This window comes from Symphalangus syndactylus, chromosome 3 (genome assembly GCF_028878055.3).
Source record: "Symphalangus syndactylus isolate Jambi chromosome 3, NHGRI_mSymSyn1-v2.1_pri, whole genome shotgun sequence".
NCBI classification, from domain to species: domain Eukaryota; kingdom Metazoa; phylum Chordata; class Mammalia; order Primates; family Hylobatidae; genus Symphalangus; species Symphalangus syndactylus.
Genome location: NC_072425.2, coordinates 142579324 through 142600016, shown reverse-complemented (window position 1 = coordinate 142600016; position 20693 = coordinate 142579324). Strand labels below are relative to the sequence as shown.

The 20693-nt window shown below is 39.9% G+C and overlaps 1 protein-coding gene across 6 annotated transcripts; it reads left to right on the top strand.

The window, feature by feature from the left end:
* The first annotated feature begins 1295 nt into the window (after positions 1-1295).
* Positions 1296-10303, top strand: ACRV1 (acrosomal vesicle protein 1). 6 transcript variants are annotated; one of them, XM_055273650.2, is made up of 5 exons: positions 1296-1442; positions 3920-3988; positions 4199-4432; positions 5807-5926; positions 9919-10303. In XM_055273650.2, the coding sequence occupies exons 1-5, from the start codon at positions 1391-1393 to the stop codon at positions 10041-10043; spliced, it is 600 nt and encodes a 199-aa protein (XP_055129625.1). In that variant the 5' UTR covers positions 1296-1390; the 3' UTR covers positions 10044-10303. The 6 variants fall into 6 exon arrangements, with proteins under 6 accessions (XP_055129625.1, XP_055129623.1, XP_055129624.1 ...); XM_055273649.2 differs by having other exon boundaries at positions 1297-1442; positions 4154-4432; XM_055273646.2 differs by having other exon boundaries at positions 1304-1442; positions 3920-4153; positions 4244-4432.
* Positions 10304-20693: the final 10390 nt, after the last annotated feature.

Here is a 20693-nt window from a genome sequence, read left to right as displayed (position 1 = left end):
AGGCCCAAAATGCCTCATTATGGGAACATCTTCCCAGGCAGCAAGCCATACTGCCCAGACCCGTCCTGCTCATACCTACAAGTACCCCAGCCTGTAAGAAGCAGTGGGCACTGGCATTAAGCTAGTTCCCCTCCTCTGTAGGTCTTATGCTAGACAGAAAGCCTGAATTTGATGTAGAGCCGCCACTCTCTATTTAACCCTCACCTTCCTTTCAAAATGTAACAATAAGTACATCTATTCTAGATTTAGCATTCAGTGGTATATAAAACAACGTTGTTCAAGAGAGCTGAGCAGACAAGCAGCGAGAAATGGAAGCTACCAGATCTTTGCCACTCAATCCCCCATAATTTCTAGCTTTGTATCAGGTGGATGCCTCACTGCAACCATCTTCTCAGCTTGGCCACCCCCTTGGTAGAAGTTGCAGCTCAAAACGCAGCTTTCTACTGTCTCTTGATCTCTTTACTCTGTTCATATCTGTGTAAACTCTCCTCAGTTACGCATTTGAGTTTGCCACCTGTTTCCTGCTAAAACCATGGTTGATAAAGGTCTGTATGAAAAGACTGTTTATAGAAGTGGGCAAGGTTAAGGAAAAAAAAAAAAAAAAAGGAAGGTTTGGGCATCCAGATTTTAGTAACAGCAGGAAACCATTATCGTCCCTAGGCCTAAGAGGGCAGGGGGAGAGAAACATATTACCATAGCATGGATGAGAGCTGGAGCCATGGAAGAGAGGACACCCAACAGGAGCTCTGTCATGTAGACTCAGCCAGTGTCAACTGTGGCAGGAAGGGAATAGGAAGAACAAATATTCCAGTCTCTCTTTCTCCGCATTCCTTCCTTCCCTCTTCCTCTCTCTCTCTCTTCTCCCCTCCAATCCTGTATAAACCCAATCTGAAGCCAAATCCAGCTAGCATTCAGGTGATAAAGTCAATAGAGGTCAGCCTTCCAGGGTACAGATCAGAGCCAAGAAAGGCTGATTTAGAAAGCCAAACAGAAAATAATCAACAATCACACATCATTGTCAAAAACACTTTTAAAAGAGAGTAGGTATCTTTTAAACTGTATTACAAAAAATATGTGCTTTTTGGTAATGCTTTTTTCTTTTTTTTTAAAGTTAGGGCAGATAGCCCCAACACACCACCCTGCACACAGAAAATACTCATTGGTCTTCGGTAGTGAAATAAGCAATGGGTTGCTAAGGGCCAACTTGCCTGAACAGGCTACACAAGAACCTCAGAGCCCAACCCATTGTGAAGAAACATGGGTTACTTCTGAGGTTCTAGAATTCCCAGAAGCTCTGCTTCAGCACTGGGAGCTTTTGCTCGCAGTTTGCTTCATAGCTCTGTGAAGAAGCTGTGGCCCACACTGGGGTCCCCTCTTTTCCTAAATCCAGATGAACATGTTTCTCTTACTAATGAGTCTTTATCTGCTTGGATCTGCCAGAGGTGAGTGTTTGATCTAGGCTTCAGGTAAATACAAAAGGGGTCTCCCTTAAGACATTTCAGGCCTTGAAGAAGGAAGACCAGTCTCTCAGCCACCCAAACCAATCTGAGTCAGAATCAAGAGCAGCTGAACAAGTCCAACTCGGAGAGCTCCTGAACCAGTTGATTTCTCTAGTCACAGCTTTACAGTCAGAGGGTCCCACTGGCTTGGCACAGTCTTGTTTCTACTTATTTTAGCCACTCAACATGAGCGGCTGATGCTGCATGAGATGAAAAAGTAGGCGTAGAGGTTTTGTAGAAGCCCAATGAAGCTTTGTCCCACCAATTACATGCGAGGGATCCTTGTGTGGTTAATGTGCCAAGGAAAGACGGGAGATGGGAAGATGTGATGTGTTCAGAAAACAATCTCAGAACAAGACAGAGCTATAGGCCAGAGACTTCATAAGCCTCTTCTTCATGGCTGTGTTATATCAAATCAGGTTTTCTGTATCATCTCTTCTTTCGGGATCCCCCATTCATGGTGTGTTGTGTTCCCTCCTGCCTCCTACAGCAGAAAGAGGCCATGAGCTCTGAGCTTTTAGTGAAATAACAATGTATTTTCTATAATGTTGACTGTCAGAGGTTTTGCTTTTTGCTTTGTTAGACCTTCAAAAGTTGACTCAAAAACGTACATACACAGCCACCAGGTGATAGTATGTGCCAGTCACATGGTGACACGAGTCATAAACTATGAGATCAAGAAATTAGCATGCTTTTTCATGCCTCCTTTCTATATCAGAAACATCTCTTTATCAAAACTTGTGTTAATTATTGAAAAACCAGTCAAGTAGATAGTATTTATGTAATAAGTTTAAAAAATAAAAACCTCCTAAAAGCTTTACTAAATCTTACCTTTCCTTTATCAACATATTCTCACCCTAGTCATTTAGAAAGTCATTGATTATAAGTACTGCACTGTGCCAAGAAAATATATCTATCGCAAGATTCTTTGAGTTCAACTCTGGGGTTTGAGTACTCTGGGGTTTTAGACAACCTCAGCCTCAAAGATCCAATAATTCCTCTCAGCTTTTGGCTAGAATTAAATAACTTGGTTGTTGTAGTCTTCTTCTCCTCCTCTAGGTGGCTCAGTTTAATCAAAGAGTAATAATCAAATTATCTGTTTTGTGCTTCTGTTCACTTAAAATATACTTAAGGAATATTTGGCTGACAGTCGATGAGATGGATTGGCCAGACACAGTGGCTCATGCCTGTAATCCCAGCATTTTGGGAGGCTGAGGCGGGCGGATCACTTGAGGTCAGGAGTTCGAGACCAGCCTGGCCAACATGGCAAGACCCCATCTCTACTAAAAATACAAAAATTAGCCGGGTATGGTGGCACGCACCTGTAATCCCAGCTACTCAGGAGGCTGAGGCAGGAGAATCACTTGAACCCAGGAGGCGGAGGTTGCAGTGAGCCAAGATTGTGCCACTGTACTCCAGCCTGGGCAACAGAGTGAGACTCTATCTTTGAAACAAACAAACAAAAAAAGAGATGGATTAAAGGTAGAAGAGACTTGCCAGAAAAAAAAAACCATGTAAGAGTTTTGTAATTCCCAGTGTAAGGTGGGAAGAAAAGAAAAATAAAATTGAGTACTAGGCAACGGTGCACTTCACAATTTATCTTATTAAGTACTCAGGACAACTCCATGAAGTGAATGTAAATGTTATGTCACAATAATACAATTCATATATGTGTATCTATCTATCTATCTATCTATATATATATATATATATATGAAATATGCCTAGACTTTTTTTTTTTATCTTAATAGCTTGTAGCAACTTTGCTCTCTGAATCCCCAACTCACATGGATTGGGGATTGACTGTGAGAAAATACTTGACATTACCAAATACAGGTGGCTTAATCCCTTCTGATAACTTGACATTACCAAATACAGGTGGCTCATACTTGTCATCCTTGTCCAAAGGTTAACTCTTCCACCCTTAATTTAGATTACAAATACTCAGGTATTGAAAACTACTTGCTTTCTCTCTCCCTCTTCTATCTCTACTCTTCTTGTCTTTCACCCATAGAGGAATGGGAGGGAGGGTTGGTGGTGAACTTCTGATTCTATCAGTGATGGTACATTGACTTCCTGATGCTGACTTTGTCAGGGAGGCACATTCATTTTCCTTCAGGTGCTTTTTGTACATGGATGAGTGGATTCTCCTACGTAGTTCTTAATATTGGGGAACTTAGGATTCTTCCCTTCAATCCCAGAGGTGGCCTCTGTTTGTTTCACTAAACACTTCTGTCCTCCATGGCCTTTTGGGATACTTAGTTGATTTTTCCCAACATCTGCAGTCTTCAGGTGCCCGATCTAGGCCCACAGGAAACCTAGGAGTCTCATAACATTAGCCTAACTCCACAGGAAGATAGTCTTTATCCCATTCTCTCTCTCAGCTTCACCATCTCTCTTCTGTTCCTTCTCCATCCCAGGAACATCAAGTCTGCCTGATGAGCCTTCTGGCTCCATAGATCATCAAATTTCAGTTCAGCAACTTCCAGGTGAGTTCTTTTCACTTGAAAACCCTTCTGATGCTGAGGCTTTATATGAGACTTCTTCAGGCCTGAACACTTTAAGTCAGCATGGTTCCAGTGAGCATGGTTCAAGGGAGCACACTGTGGCCGAGCACACTTCTGGAGAACATGCTGAGAGTGAGCATGCTTCAGGTGAGCCCGCTGTGACTGAACATGCTGAAGGTGAGCATACTGTAGGTGAGCAGCCTTCAGAACAGCCTTCAGGTGAGCACCTCTCCAGAGAACAGCCTTTGAGTGAGCATGAGTCAGGTGAACAGCCTTCAGATGAACAGCCTCCAGGTGAACATGCCTCCGGTGAACAGCCTTCAGGTGAGCACGCTTCAGGTGAACAGTCTTTGGGTGAGCGTGCTTTGAGTGAAGAGCCTTCAGGGGAACAGGCTTCAGGTGCACCAATTTCAAGCACATCTACAGGTGAGCCATGTTTGGATGGGTGCCAGTCATTGACTTCAGGTGGGAAATGGGGAACACATCAAGAAAACCAATTTTAGGGAAGGAGTGCAGAAGAAAGAATTGTTAACACTTCACAAACAGCTCTCTCAAAGACTCTCTAGTTCTCTTCACAATCATACCAAGAGGCATGTGGGAGCCTGAAAGCTAAACAATATGGAGGGCCCTCTATAAGAAAAATAAAACAAATACAAAATGCCAGTACCCTTCCAACTTCACTCTCCATAAGAAATTATGAATACACAGCCCTTCCGACTTCCCTAGAAGGGGGTCATGAAAGTGCAGAGTTCTGAAGACTAACCTTCATTAGCTTTATGCTAACCCTGCCTCTTAAACCATGTTAGAATGCTATAACCTTACGAATTCTGTAAAGAGATGTGTACAGCTGGTGGTTCCTTTTGTTTGAACATGGAATGTAAAGCTATTTTCTTTTAGATCCAGAAATGAGTTCCTAGGACAACTGCTAGTCTATGGTTCTTAATTAAAAGGGTTTGTTCTGGGAAAGAAAACAAGACCCAAAGTTTGATGCCTCAAGTTATTACCAGACATAGTTCACATTTCACTCTATTGTATAAATATCATTATTCTAAATTTTCAGATGAAAGAAGTGAGACGAATGTAATATGTCCAATGTCACATGGCTAGAAAGTGGCAAACTTTGGATTCAAACTTAGGACTGTGCAAAGCCCATAATCTTTCCACTTCTTTAGGCTTCCCAAACTGGGGGATTAGCAGTAGAGATAGTAAAAGAGGCAACATGGAAGTATTTCAAAGATAGTGCCGTTAGTGACCTTCAATAAGGTAAATTTGAAAATGGAGAAGGACACAGACTCTTCACAGGGTTTGCAATGTTAGAGCATTCTAGCACAGCTTATTAATCGGTCAAATATGACTCCAAGTGTTTGTGCCTTGTGGGTGAGAGCATGATGGGGAGTAGAAAAAGGAGATGAAAATCACACATACATTTTGCTCCTATGGTGTCACATGACAGAAGGGTATCTAATGATAAATGCCCAGGAAGTCAATGCGGATATGGACTGGAGTAAAAATATTAGAGAGAGAAATTTGGGATTCATCATCAATGAAGGTCAGAGATGAAGAAGAATGAAGAATTTCCTCTGGCACAGGTCTATCAGACACAGGGCCCTCAGATCCCCAAAAAGAACTAAGAAATAAATGTGTAGTATCCATGCTACCTATTGCTCATTACCCCTCCCAGATGTGAATCAAGGCTACACATCTGGTCCACAAGGAAATGTCACATTGCAAACCCTGTGAAGTCTGTGTTCTTCTCCATTTTCAAATTTACCTTATTGAAGGCTTATCTTAAATTTTCAGGCACAATATTAAATTGTTACACATGTGCTTATATGAATGATCAAGGAAAATGTCTTCGTGGAGAGGGAACCTGCATCACTCAGAATTCCCAGCAGTGCATGTTAAAGAAGATCTTTGAAGGTATATGGGGACTTCATGAGGCAATTTCTGCCTGAGAACACATCAACTTACTTCTGGTAGGGGGAAGTTGGAGTGAGAGGGGCCCAAGAAAGAATCAAGGAACTTGAAGATTCAGAACTTTATTTTTTCAAGGACTAAGAACAGAATCCCTTGCCGGGCGAGGTGGCTCACACCTGTAATCCCAGCACTTTGGGAGGCCAAGGCAGGTGGATCACTTGAGGTCAGGAGTTCCAAATCAGCCTGGCCAACATGGTAAAACCCCATCTCTACTAAAAATACAAAAACTAGCCAGGTGTGGTGGTGGGCACCTGTAATCCCAGCTACTTGGGAGGCTGAGGCAGGAGAATCACTTGAACCCAGGAGGCGGAGGTTGCAGTGAGCTGAGATCGTGCCATTGTACTCCAGCCTGGGAGACAAGAGTGAAACTCCATCTAAAAAAAGATAAAAAAAAGAAATAAAATAAAGAATAGAATTCTTTATTCTATCACCAGGTACCGATGAAGAGATACATGCCCTTCCCATTAGGCCTAAGAGAAGGCAGGGAGACTAGCTGTGTCTTCCTATTAAAGCAATGTGTCGATTGTCCCATGAGAAATTGAGACATTGACTGTAAGCTATAGCTATATATTCCTGGGACCTAGCACAATGTCAAGCATATGGTAGGCATTTAGTAAATATTGAATGGATAAACTAGTAACTGTCTACAAGTCTGTGTTCACAGGTTACCAGACCTGTCTGAGTATATCCCCATACCTCTTTACCCTTACTCTCAGTTCCTCATCCCTAAAATAAGGGATACTGGTTATTTCCATCCCAGGAACCACACTGCCTGACTCTTCTTGTAGTTTTTCTTCTTCCTCACTAGAAATGTCATTTTCCTATTTCTACATGCAGGCATTCATCCACCACCACTCGGAAAACATTAATGACACATACCATGAACCCCTACAGAAAGATGACTCAAATATAAACTGTACAAAGAGATTATTATGTTCTAATGTAAGAAATAAGAAACAATATCACAAGGGAGAAAATTGTGTCTTAAGAAAGGTACATATGAAGTGCAGAGAGTTCAGGGAAAGGAAAGATTAGAGGTGCGTATGGGGAGAAGGTGGTATTCAGAAAAGGCTTTCAGGGAACAATTATGATTTGGGCCAGTAGTTCTCAATTTTGTTTGCACATTACAATTACCTGAGCAGCTTTAAAAAATCCTAATATTCAGGCTGCACCAAAGCAATTAAACCAGAATCTTTGGGGATAGAATCCAGGCATCAGTATTTTTTTTTTTTTTTGAGACGGAATCTTGCTCAGTTGCCCAGGCTGGAGTGCAGTGGCGCGATCTCGGCTCACTGCAAGTTCCACCTCCCGGGTTCACGCCATTCTCCGGCCTCAGCCCCTCCGAGTAGCTGGGACTACAGGTGCCCGCCACCACGCCCGGCTGATTTTTTTGTATTTTTAGTAGAGACGGGGTTTCACCGTGGTCTCGATCTCCTGACCTCGTGATCCACCCGCCTCGGCCTCCCAAAGGGCTGGGATTACAAGCGTGAACCACCGCGCCTGGCAGGCATCAGTATTTTTTTAAAGGCTCCTAGACAATTCCGATGTGCGGTCAAGATTAAAGAGATACTGATTTAGTCATACAGCAATGGTTGATGGGTATTCCAGAGACAGGGAATGAAAGCAAAAGTCAGAAAAGTGCAGGATGTAAATAGGAAAAAGAGCAAAGAATTTTTTGAGGATGGTGAACAGAGACATAGAAGATAAACTTGGAAAGGTTGACTGGAGCCAGCTGATACAAGAGCTTCAGTGTCAGTTAAAAAGAGTTTGAATTTAATAGTTCTCCTTTATTTATTGCTCCAGACAGTATGATATACATTTTAAAATACCCTTTATCATTTAATCCTCACAGAGTAGGAATTTTTTCTGTTAACAGAAAGGGAACAAATTTAGAAAAGAGAAATAGCTTGCCTAAAGACCTGTTACTAGGAAAAGGCAGAGCCAGTAGCCCATCCAGGTTGGTCAAAGCGCTTCTTCAGGAAGATTACCTTAGAAGCAAGTTACAGTGGACACAAGAGAACCTGTTAAAGGGCTATTGTAATATTTCAGTAAAAGGTAATAGGAGTGACTGATGGAAAGACTTATTAACATCTCTCCCATGTCTTTTCACTCATTCTGCATCCGTTTACACTCTACACTTACTCCAGCTACGCAAGTCACCATTTCCTGAACAGTTTCATGTTTTCATGTTTTTTTCTCCAGTTATGCTTCAGCCTGAAATTATCCTCTTTCCTTTCTAATCAAAATGCTACCAATTCTTCATAGCTTAGTTCAATCTCACTTCCTTCCTAAGAATTTCCTTGATACTATGCCCCCCTTAATCAAAATACCAAAATTAATCATTTATTTGCCAGCATAGCATATAACATGGTTTTTCCATTTCATGTAATAATTGGCTATTTTTGTTTATCTCTCTAGCTCTTGACATCAAATGATGTTATTAATCTTTGCATTCTCCAGAGTCTAGCATAGTTCCTTACTAGGTCAGTTAATTTTCTCTTTTGAGATGGAGTCTTGCTGTCACCCAGGCTGGAGTGCAGTGGCGCGATCTCGGCTCACTGCAACCTCTGCTCCCCAGGCTCAAGCAATTCTCCTGCCTCATCCTCCTGAGTAGCTGGGATCACAAGCGCCTGCCACCATGCCTGGCTAATTTCTGTATTTTTAGCAGAGATGGTGTTTCACCATTTTGGCCAGGCTGGTCTTGAACTCCTGGCCTCAAGTGATCCACCCGCCTCGGCCTCCCAAAGTGCTAAGATTACAGGCGTGAGCCACTGTGCGCAGCCAAATATTTGATAAATGGAAACTGAGCGACAGAAACAACCTAGATTACAAGTAGAACTGACAGACCTTCACACAAATTGGATGGAAAAAGCAAAGGGAAGAATCAGAGATGACAGAGGTTTTGAAAGAGCGGTACAGGAAGTATATAAAGGAAACTCACAAAAACAAGCAGGTTTGGGGAGGAAGGTAATGAGTTTCATTTTGGGCATAGTAAGTTTTAGATGCCCTTAGCATATTGGCATGGAGGTGATCATCAGTTAGTTGGTAATGTGACAGTTCAACTTGGGAGAGCAGAAATAATTGGATCCAGAGGAGTAGATGAGCAGTGGGGAAGACCTTGTCAGAAGCAGAGTATCAAGAAAGGGTGTAGTTTCAGGCCAGGTGCAGTGGCTCATGCCTGTAATCCCCAGCGCTTTGGGAGGCGGAGGCGGGCAGATCACAAGGTCAAGAGATCGAGACCAGCCTGACCAACATGGTGAAACCCCGTCTCTAATAAAATTACAAAAATTAGCTGGGTGTGGTGGTGCGCCTGTAATCTCAGCTACTCAAGAGGCTGAGGGAGGACAATCGCTTGAACCCGGGAGGTGGAGGCTGCAGTGAGCTGAGGTTGCACCACTGCACTCCAGCCTAGGTGACACAGCGAGACTGTCTCAAAAAAAAAAAAAAAAAAAAAAAGAGGGTGTAGTCCACAGTATGATGTGCAAGCAAAGAGGTTAAAAAAGTCCTGAGAAAAGGATGCAGAATTTGATGAGTAGATCTCTATGACCTTTGAGAGAGGTTTCAGCATAGTAGGGTCATGACTGACTGTGAGGGGCCAAGGTGAGGAGGCTAGGCAGACTCTGGGAAGGCTGTAAGGAAAGGAAGGATAGTGCTAGGGGAGTAGCACAATTAAGAGAAAGTATTTTAAATTTGGGGTAACCTGAGCATCCTTGTAAACCAAAAAAGGAGTCCATAGAAACAGGCTGACAATATAAGAAAGGAGTGGGCAACTGATGGGGGGCAAGGTCCCAGAGGAAGCAAACAGAAGAGAGAGAAGGGATAATGTACAAGTGGAGGTCTTGACCATCCTGCATGGAGACACTGAGCATTACAGGTAAAGGCTAAGGTTGGAGGACGAAGCTTTCTGCTCACCAGTCTGTCTCTGCTCCTTCCAGGTGGAAAACTCCAATTCATGGTTCAAGGGTGTGAGAACATGTGCCCATCTATGAACCTCTTCTCCCATGGAACCAGGATGCAAATTATATGCTGTCGAAATCAATCTTTCTGCAATAAGATCTAGAAGCCTGGGCCCTTGCTTGTTTTGACTCAGGCAGTAAAAAGCCTCCGTCACTCTATTTGGCTCATTTTATATTTAGTTCCTTCCCCAGTCAAGAACTGACCACATCTCCCTCTGCCTGAGCATTAGGATGCTCAAACATCCTATCTTTCTTCTTCTATTCATGCTTTTGTCCATTCTTCTCTGTCCTGTCTTCCCTGCTCCAACTCTATCTCTCAATATTCCTGATTTTTTTTTCCAATAAATTTCACACGGTTAAAGCACACGGCTCAAGACAGACTTTTTTTTCCCCATTAATCTAGTTGCAGGGTCAACATGAGCTTCCTTCCATGCTGACACTAAAGTGGGTGCATTTTGTAAGCATTCTATATTTATGAAAGTAAACGAGTCTCCAAGGGCAGAGACAACAAAGAGGAATGCAAAGTAGGTATTAATCTTTTACAGGGTGTAAACGTTGCAGGTACTTCTGACACCCCCACTTTTCCATCCCTACATACTCTTCCATTTATTATGGCATACAAAAACTCAACTCTTTGGCTCTTGAGAGTTTCCAGTCTTCAGTAGTCCACTACTAACATAATGATAATAGTATAATGATTCCTTATTTGCTATATATTGCAGCAGTTCATAATGCTTAAATCATTTTTTTTTCACACACAATGTTACTGAATCATCTATTCAGGATAGGAGGGCAAATGGAAATACTAAAAAGGCTCTCATATAAGTGTTACATTCTTCAAGGTGTTTTCACATACATGGTCTCATCTGATCCTCAGGAAAGAGCCCAGAGGGGTAGACAGAAAAGAAGGCATCATATTTTTTTGCAAATAAGGAAATGTGACACAGAGATGTTTTCTTGATTCATACTCCATGTTTTTCCAAATTTACCAAGGCTACAGAGCTAGAGGGAGCTATAGGCAGATTCCACAACCAAATCTGCAAGATCTAAATCTGAGCTGTTTCCACCACAATGAAAGTAGCCAGAATGGTTCTAAGAACTCTTAGAACAGTAAAACAAGAAGTAAAGTCAATTTTACCGTATATAAAATTTAAAATTTCAACATACATACACATCATGACCCCTTCCCCAAAATATATTGTCAACAAGCTCTTCACTGGCAATAATGGTAAGCTGGAAGAAAATGGAACACCTTCAAACTTCTGAATGAAAATTATTTTGAACTTATACTCATATCCCTAGATAAAATAGTACAGAAAAATAAAATCCCCAAACCAGGAACTAAAATCCTAAATGAATTTTCAGCTTGGCCAGAAGGGAAATGAAAGCCTGCCAACATTGTCAACACTAATTACTTTTTTTTTTGAAGGGAGAAGATAAATAATAGTCTATTAGGTATATGTGTTGACGGAAAAATGTAAGTTCAAATAAATATGTCGTTAAAATTTAAGGAGCCAGCATCGCCAAGTCAGTCCTAAGCCAAAAGAACAAAGCTGGAGGCATCATGCTACCTGACTTCAAACTATACTACAAGGCTACACTATAACCAAAACAGCATGGTACTGGTACCAAAACAGATATATAGACCAATGGAACAGAACACGGCCCTCAGAAATAATGCTGCATATCTACAACTATCTGATCTTTGACAAACCTGACAAAAACCAGCAATGGGGAAAGGATTCTCTATTTAATAAATGGTGCTGGGAAAACTGGCTAGCCATATGTAGAAAGCTGAAACTGGATCCCTTCCTTACACTTTATGCAAAAATTAATTCAAGATGGATTAAAGACTTACATGTTAGACCTAAAACCATAAAAACCCTAGAAGAAAACCTAGGCAATACCATTCAGGACATAGGCATGGGCAAGCACTTCATGTCTAAAACACCAAAAGCAATGGCAACAAAAGCCAAAATTGATAAAAGGCATCTGATTAAACTAAAGAGCTTCTACACAGCCAAAGAAACTACCATCAGAGTGAACAGGCAACCTACAGAATGGGAGAAAATTTTTGCAACCTACTCATCTGACAAAGGGCTAATATCCAGAATCTACAATGAACTCAAATTTATAAGAAAAAACCCCATCAAAAAGTGGGTGAAGGATTATGAACAGACACTTCTCAAAAGAAGACATTTATGCAGCCAAAAAACATGAAAAAATGCTCATCATCACTGGCCATCAGAGAAATGCAAATCAAAACCACAATGAGATACCATCTCACACCAGTTAGAATGGCTATCATTAAAAAGTCAGGAAACAACAGGTGCTAGAAAGGATGTGGAGAAATAGGAACACTTTTGCACTGTTGGTGGGACTGTAAACTAGTTCAACCATTGTGGAAGTCAGTGTGGCGATTCCTCAGGGATCTAGAACTAGAAATACCATTTGACCCAGCCATCCCATTACTGGGTATATACCAAAGGACTATAAATCATGCTGCTATAAAGACACGTGCACACGTATGTTTATTGCGGCACTATTCACGATAGCAAAGACTTGGAACCAACCCAAATGTCCAACAAGGATAGACTGGATTAAGAAAATGTGGCACATATACACCATGGAATACTATGCAGCCATAAAAAATGATGAGTTCATGTCCTTTGTAGGGACATGGATGAAACTGGAAATCATCATTCTCAGCAAACTCACAAGGACAAAAAACCAAACACTGCATGTTCTCACTCATAGGTGGGAATTGAACAATGAGAACACATGGACACAGGAAGGGAAACATCACACTCCGGGGACTGTTGTGGGGTGGGGGGAGAGGGGAGGGACAGCATTAGGAGATATACCTAATGCTAAATGACGAGTTAATGGGTGCAGTACACCAACATGCACATGTATACATATGTAACAAACCTGCACATTGTGCACATGTATCCTAAAACTTGAAGTATTAAAAAAAAAAATTTAAGGAGCCAGGCATGATGGCTCACACCTGTAATCCCAGTGCTTTGGGAGGCTGAGGCAGGAAAATCATTTGAGACCAGCTTGGGCAAACAGCAAGACCCCATCTCTACAAAAAGTTAAAAAATTAGCTGGGTATAATGGCTCATGTCTATAGGCCTACCTACTTGGGAGGCTGAGGTGGGATAATCACTTGAGCCCAGGAGTTCAAAGACAGCCTGGGCAACACAGTGAGACTCATCTTAAAAAAAAAATTTAAGGGTAGGAAAATTCTGGCTTCCAATTATAGTGGAATAATTTGAAGTAACACTCTCACAGATAACAATTATATGTTCTGGACGAAACATAAAAAAAAGATTTGAAAGCTCCTCCAAAGGAACTGAAGAGAAGTTACCACTAAAAAGAGAGATTTGTGAGCTTATGCTTGAGGGTACTTCTCAATCCATGCATCACAGGCTGGCAAAAAGCCACAGGCTCATTGGTTTGAGGTTTCAGAGAACATAGGTTGGGACTAGCAGAGCAGCTGCAAAATTAGGGGGTACTCCTGAAAAGAAGACAGCCACAGAGAAGCCCCTAAATTTGAGGATAACCTCTGACCAAATTCTTGTCTGGTCACTGACTCCAGGAGGCTCAAAAACAACATCTGAAAGCTGAAAAAACAGGGCAGAGATTTTAGCTTCTGTCCACTTTGAAGGAGACAGACCTAATAGAACAAAAGTCAATACTCTTCAGAGGAACAGAGAGTCCAGAATCTCTACAATTCCTCATTTACTATGTCTACTATGTAATAAAAAATTATTACACATAGAAAAAGCAGGGAATTGTGACCCATAGCCAAGAAAAAAAAGCAGTCTATAGACCTTGACCCCCAAATAATCAGATATTGGAATAAAGTGAACAAAGGCAATAAACAGCTATTACAGATATATTTAAGAATGTAAAGGAAAATAGTGCCATATGAATAAACAGACAACGAATCTTACACAGATACTGAAACTATAAAAATGAACCAATGGAAATTATTGTATTTATTGTACTAAGAAGTGCAGTAATTGAGAAAAATCCCTACATGGTTTAATAGCATATTGGAGACCATGTTTAGTCACCAAATCTGAAGACAGATCAATAGTAATTATCAAATTGGAAGAACACAGGAAAAGAATTAAAATAAAGCTTCAATGAACTGTGGAACATAACAAATAATATGTAAGATATTGCAGTTGAGAATAGGAAAGAGATGAGACAGAAAAAGGCATTTAAACAAATAACTAAATTTTGCCAAATTGGGTGAAAAACATAAACTTATAAATCTAGGAAGCTCAATAAACCCAAGGCAGGATAAATACAAAGAAATATGCCTAGGCATGGCCAGGCACAGTGGCTCATGCCTGTAATCCCAGCACTTTGGGAGGCCGAGGCAGGTGGATCACGAGGTCAGCAGTTCAAGACTAGCGTGGCCAACATGGTGAAATCCCGTCTCTACTAAAAAAAATACAAAATTAGCCAAGTGTGGTGGTGGGCGCCTGTAATCCCAGCTACTTGGGAGGCTGAGGCAGGAGAATTGCTTAAACCCGGGAGGTGGAGGTTGCAGTGAGCCGAGATCACACCACTGCACTCCAGCCTGGGTGACAGAGCAAGACTTCATCTCAAAAAAAAAAAAAAAAAAAAGGAAAAAAGAAAAAAAAAGAAAAGAAAGAAATATACCTAGGCACATAATAAGCAAATTACTGAAATTCAAAGACAAAGAGAAAAATTCAAAACTGGTCTAAAGAAAAGATACATTACATATAGTGGAACACTGATACAAATGTTGACTGATTTCTCATCAGAAACAATGGAAAGCAGAAAACAAGAGGAGATACTTCAAAGTAATGAAGGGAAAATACTGTCAGCAGAATGTTATCTCCAAGATAATAACCCTTGGAAAGTGACAGTAACACATTTTCATATAAACCAAAGCTAAGAGAATTCACAACCAGCAGATGTACACAAGCTAAAAGAACTTCAGGCTAAAGAGAAACAATACCACGTGGAAACCGTGACCTACAGGGAGAAATGAACAGTCCCAGATATAGTAAAGATGTGGGCAAATTTAAGACATACATACTATTTTTCTGAATTTTAAAAGCCATGCCTGCTTAAAGCAGACTTTTTTTTTAATGTAAGTAGATATATGTGACAATAATAGCACAAAGGATGAGGAGATAAGTGGACCTATACTTCTGAAAGGTTCTTATTTTTAAGTGAAGTAGTACAATATTAACTTTAAACTGTGATAAGATATGATAATCCTTGGAAAAAAGAATTTAAAAAAATACAGAAAGGTACAGTTAAAAAGCTAATAAATAAAATGAAGGATGGGGACGGTGGCTTATACCTGTAATCTCAGAACTTTGGGAGGCTGACATGGGAGGATTGCTTAAGCCCTGAAGTTCAAGACCAGCCTGGGCAACATAGCAAGACCCCCCTCTAAAAACTATTTTTTAAAAAATTATCCGGGCATGGTGACGTGCGCCTATAGTCCCAGCTACCCAGAGACTAAGGCAGGAGAATTCCTTGAGCCCAGGGATTTGAGGCTGCAGTGAGCTATGATTGTGCTACTGCACTATACCCTGGACAACAGACAAGGTCTGTTTTTGAGACAACAGACCTTGTCTCAAAAATAAATAAATAATTAATTAAAAAAGAGAAATTAAAATGAAATTTAAAAAACCCAACAATTAGCTGGGTCAAAGAAAAATGTTAAACAACAACAAAAAAAAATGGCAAAAATCCCAACATAAATAATTGAGTATACATCATCACTACAGTGGTCTTGTGAAAATGCATAATTTGAACCCAATAATGTGAGAACATGAGATAAAACAAAATTTAGGGAAATTATACAAAATAGCTGGTTTGTATTTTCCTAAAGTATCAAGGTCAAGAAATATAAACATCAAGGAACTATTCCAAATGAAAGGAGACTAAGGGGACATGAAAACCATGCATGATCTCGGTCTGAACACAGGCAAGGGGAAAAACATTTTTTTATAAAAGACATTATTAGAACTGATAAAATTTGAATGCGGACCTTGAACTAGACAATAGTGTTATATCAATGTTAAATACCCTCATTTCTGTTAACAAAACCAGGTTGTCTGTGAGAAGGCTTTTATTCTAAGGAAATACATAATCAATTAGAGGAAAAATACTAGCAACTGAGACTTAATGATGGGATACATTATTTGGACTAATCCTTACAATGAAGATAGTAACTAAAACTTACTGGAAACTCTTTTAAAAATCAGCCGGGTGTGGTGGCTCATGCCTGTAATCCCAGCACTTTTTGGGAGACTGATGTGGGTGGATCACTTGAGGTCAGGAGATCGAGACCAGCTTGGCCAACATGGTGAAACCCCGTCTCTACCAAAAATACAAAAATCAGCCAGGCGTGGTGGCACGCATCTGTAATTCCAGCTACTTGGGAGGCTGAGACACAAGAATTTCTTAAACCCAGGAGGCAGAGGTTGCAGTGAACTGAGATCGTGCCACTGCCCTCCAGCCTGGGTGACAGAGCAAGACTTTGTCTCAGAAACAAAAAACTTAGTACTGGAAGTCCTAGCCAGAGCAATGAGGCAAGAAAAAGAAATGAAAGAAATTCAAATAGGAAAAGAAGTCAAACTATCTCTCTTTACTGACGATATGAGTCCATACATAAAAAACCCTAAAGAATCTGACACAAGGCTCCTGGAATTGACAAAATCAATGTACAATGATCACTAGCATTTTTATAAACCAACAGTGTTCCAGCTGAGAACCAATTCAAGAGCACAAGTTCATTTACAATGGAGAGGAATCATTTACAAGGAATAATATTTAGCCATGAAAAAGAATGAAATAATGACCTTTGCAGCAACATGGATGGAGCAGGAGGCCTTTATCCTAAGTGACCTAATGCAAGAAGAGAAAACCAAATACAACATGTTCTCATTTATAAGTGGAAGCTAAATATGGAGTACACGTGAATGTAAAGATGAGAACAATAGTGGGGATCAATAGCAGGGAGAGAGAGCGGGGGAAATGGACTGAAGAACCATCTGTTGGGTACTATGCTTACTGCCTTGGTGACAGAATCACTGGGACCCCAAGCCTCAGCATCATGAAATTATCCCATGTAATAAACCAGCATGTGTACCCTTTAATCTATAACAAAGGTAAATTTTTCTTAAAAAAAAACAAAAACAAAACAACAACAACAACAAAAGTTGGCTGAATGGATTGAAAAAAGAAATCAAGATTCAACTATATCCTGCCCACAAGAAACTCACTTTATGAAGATACATATAAACTGAAAGTGAAGGGTTGGAAAAATATATTCCAAGTAAACAGAAAGCAAAAAAGACCAGGAGTACCTATATTTATATCAAATAGACTTTAAACCAAAACTGTAAAAGGAAATAACATCCTTATAGATTGTTAAAGAGGTCAATGTAGCGAGAGAAATAAAAATAGTAAATACACATGTACCCAGCACCATAGCACCTAAATAAATAAAGCAAATATTACTAGATCTCAAGGAAGAGACCGACTGCAATACAGTAACATTAGGGGTCTTCAACAACCCTCTTTGGCAGTGAACAGATCATCCAGATCATCAAAGAAACATCAGAGGTAAACTACACTTTAGACCAAACAGATGTAACAGAAATTTATAGAACATTTCATCCAACTACTGCAGAATACATGTTCTTGTCATCACACATGGAACACTTTTCAAGTCAGACCATATGAGAGGCCACAAAACAAGTCTCAACAAATTCAAAAAGGTCAAAATCATATCAAGTATATTGCCCAACCACACTGGAATAAAACTAGAAATCAATAATAAGAGGAACTTTGGAAGTTGTACAAATACATGAAAATTAAACAATGTGCTTCTGAAAGACCAATAAGTAAAAAGAAAAAAAAATTAGAAGTAAAATTAAAAATTTCTTAAATGAAAATGGAAACACAATATACATCAAAATCTATGGGATCCAGCAAAAGTAGTGCTAAAAAGGAAATTTGTAGCAATAAATGCTTACATAAAAAAATAGAAAAAAAATAAACAACCTAAAAATGCACCTCAATGAACTAAAACAAAGAACTAAATTTTTTTTAAAAAATCAAATCCAAAGTTAAGCAAAGAAATAAAGATCAATGTAGAAATAAATAAATTTAGACAAAAGTGCAATAAGATAAATGAAACAAAAAGTTGTTTTTTGGAAAAGATCAACAAGATTCAAGAAATCTTTACCTAGACTACAAAAAAAAAAAGGGGGGGGGGTGGGAGTGAAGACCCAAATAAATAAAATCAGAGATGAAAAAGGAAAAATGACAACTGGTACCACAGAAACACAAAAGATCATTAGAGACTATCATGAACAACTATATGCCAAAAAATTGGAAAAGCTAGAAGACATGGATAAATTCCTGGATACAAACAACCTATCAAGATTGAACCACGAAGAAATAGAAAACCTGAACATATCAATAATGAGTAGCAAGATCAAAGCAGTAATAAAAAGTCTTCCATCAAAGAAAATCTCAGGACCTAATGGATTCACTGCTGAAGTCTATCAAACATTTAAAGAACAACTAATATCAATTCTACTCAAACTACTCAAAAAAGTGAAGAGGAAGGAATACTATCAAACTGATTTTAGCAGGCCAGCATTACCATAATATCAAAATCAGGCAAAGATGTAACATAAAAAGAAAATTACAGACCAATATCCCTGATAAATATAGATGCAAAAATCGTCAACAAAATACTATAAAACAGAATCCAAAAAACACATTAAAAAGATCTTTCCCATGATCAGGTAGAATTCATCCCAGGGGTGTAAAGATAGTTCAACATATGCAAATCAATAAACATGACATATCAACATCAATAGAATCAAGGACAGAAACCAAAAAAAAAAAAAAAAAAAAAAAACAAAGCTGGAGACATCGTACCACCTGACTTCAAATTATACTACAAAGCTATAGTAACCAAAACAGACCAATAGTAAAATACAGATACACATGTAGACCAATGAAACAGAATAGAGAACCCAGAGATAAATCCACATTTTTATAGCCAACTCATTTTCAACAAAGATGCCAAGAACCTACACTGGGGACAGTCTCTTCAATAAATGATTCTAGAAAAACTGGATATCCATAAGCAAAAGAATGAAACTAGATCTGTATTTTTCACCATATACACACAAAAAAATCAACTGAAAGTGGATTAAAAGATCTAAATGTGGGCCGGGTGTGGTGGCTCATGCCTGTAATCCCAGCACTTTGGGAGGCCGAGGCAGGTGGATCATGAGGTCAGGAGATCAAGACCATCCTGGCTAACATGGTGAAACCCCGTCTCTACCAAAAATACAAAAAATTAGCCAGGCATGGTGGCGGGCGCCTGTAGTCCCAGCTACTCAGGAGGTGGAGCTTGCAGTGAGCCGAGATCGCACCACTGCACTCCTCCAGCCTGGGCAACAGAGCAAGACTCTGTCTCAATAAGAAAAAAAAAAAAAAAAAAAAAAGATCTAAATGTAGGACCTGCAACTATAAAACTACTAGAAGAAAACATCTGGAAAACACTAAGAGGACACAGGTCTGGGCAAAGGTTTTTCTGTGGAAGACATCACAAGTACAGGAAACAAAAGCAAAAACAGACATAGTATTACATCAAGCTAAAACATTTCTGCACAGCAAAAAAAAAAAAAAAAATCGGAATGAAGAGACAACCTACAGAATGGGAGAAAATATTTGCAAAGTATCCATCTGACAATGGATTAATAACCAGAATTCATATGAAACTCAGCTCAATAGCAAATAAAACAAAACAAATCTGATTTTAAAATGGGCAAAAGAACTGAACAGACATTTCTCAAAAGACATACAAATGGCCAATAAGTATATGAAAAAATGTTTGGCCAGGCATGGTGGCTCACACCTGTAATCCCTGCACTTGGGGAGGCTGAGACGGGTGGATCACTTGAGGTCAGGAGTTCGAGACCAGCCTGGCCAACATGGTAAAACCCTGTCTTTACCAAAAATACAAAAAATTAGCCAGGCGTAGTGGCAGGCGACTGTAATCCCAGCTACTTGGGAGGCTGAGGTAGGAGAACTGCTTGAACCCAGGAAGTGGAAGTTGCAGTGAGCCAAGATCGCACCATTGCACTCTAGCCTGGGCAACAGAGTGAGACTCTGTCTCAAAACAAAAAAACAAACAAAAAATAGTTCAACATGACTAATCAGCAGGGAAATGCATATCAATACCACATTGAGATATCTCTCGTGTTAAAATGGCTATTATCCTGGAGGCATCATACTACCTCACTTCAAACTATACTGCAAGGCTGCAGTAACCAAAACAGCATAGCACTAAGTACAAAAGCAGACACATAGACTTGTGGAACAGGATAGAGAGCACAGAAGTAATGCTGCACACCTACAACCATCTGATCTTTGACCAAGTTGACAAAAACAAGCAAGGGGAAAAGGACTCAAATGGAAAGTGGATTCAAACAAGCAATGGAAAAAGGACTCAATAAATGATGCTGCGATAACTGACTACCCATATGCGGAAGACTGAAGGTGGACTCCTTTCCTGTATCACAAACAAAAATCAAGTCAAGATGGATTAAAGACTTAAACGTAAAACTAAAACTATAAAAACCCTGGAAGATAACCCAGGAAATACCATTTTGACATAGGCCCTGGAAAAGATTTTATCATGAAGACATCAAAAGCAATTG

Excerpts from the sequence above, each read along its gene's own strand:
- ACRV1 (XM_055273645.2), top strand. The coding sequence starts at position 1,391 with ATGAACATGTTTCTCTTACTAATGAGTCTTTATCTGCTTGGATCTGCC. Across the intron at positions 4,433-5,806 it reads AATTTCAAGCACATCTACAG|GCACAATATTAAATTGTTAC; the intron begins GTGAGCCATGTT and ends TTAAATTTTCAG. Across the intron at positions 5,927-9,918 it reads GTTAAAGAAGATCTTTGAAG|GTGGAAAACTCCAATTCATG; the intron begins GTATATGGGGAC and ends TGCTCCTTCCAG.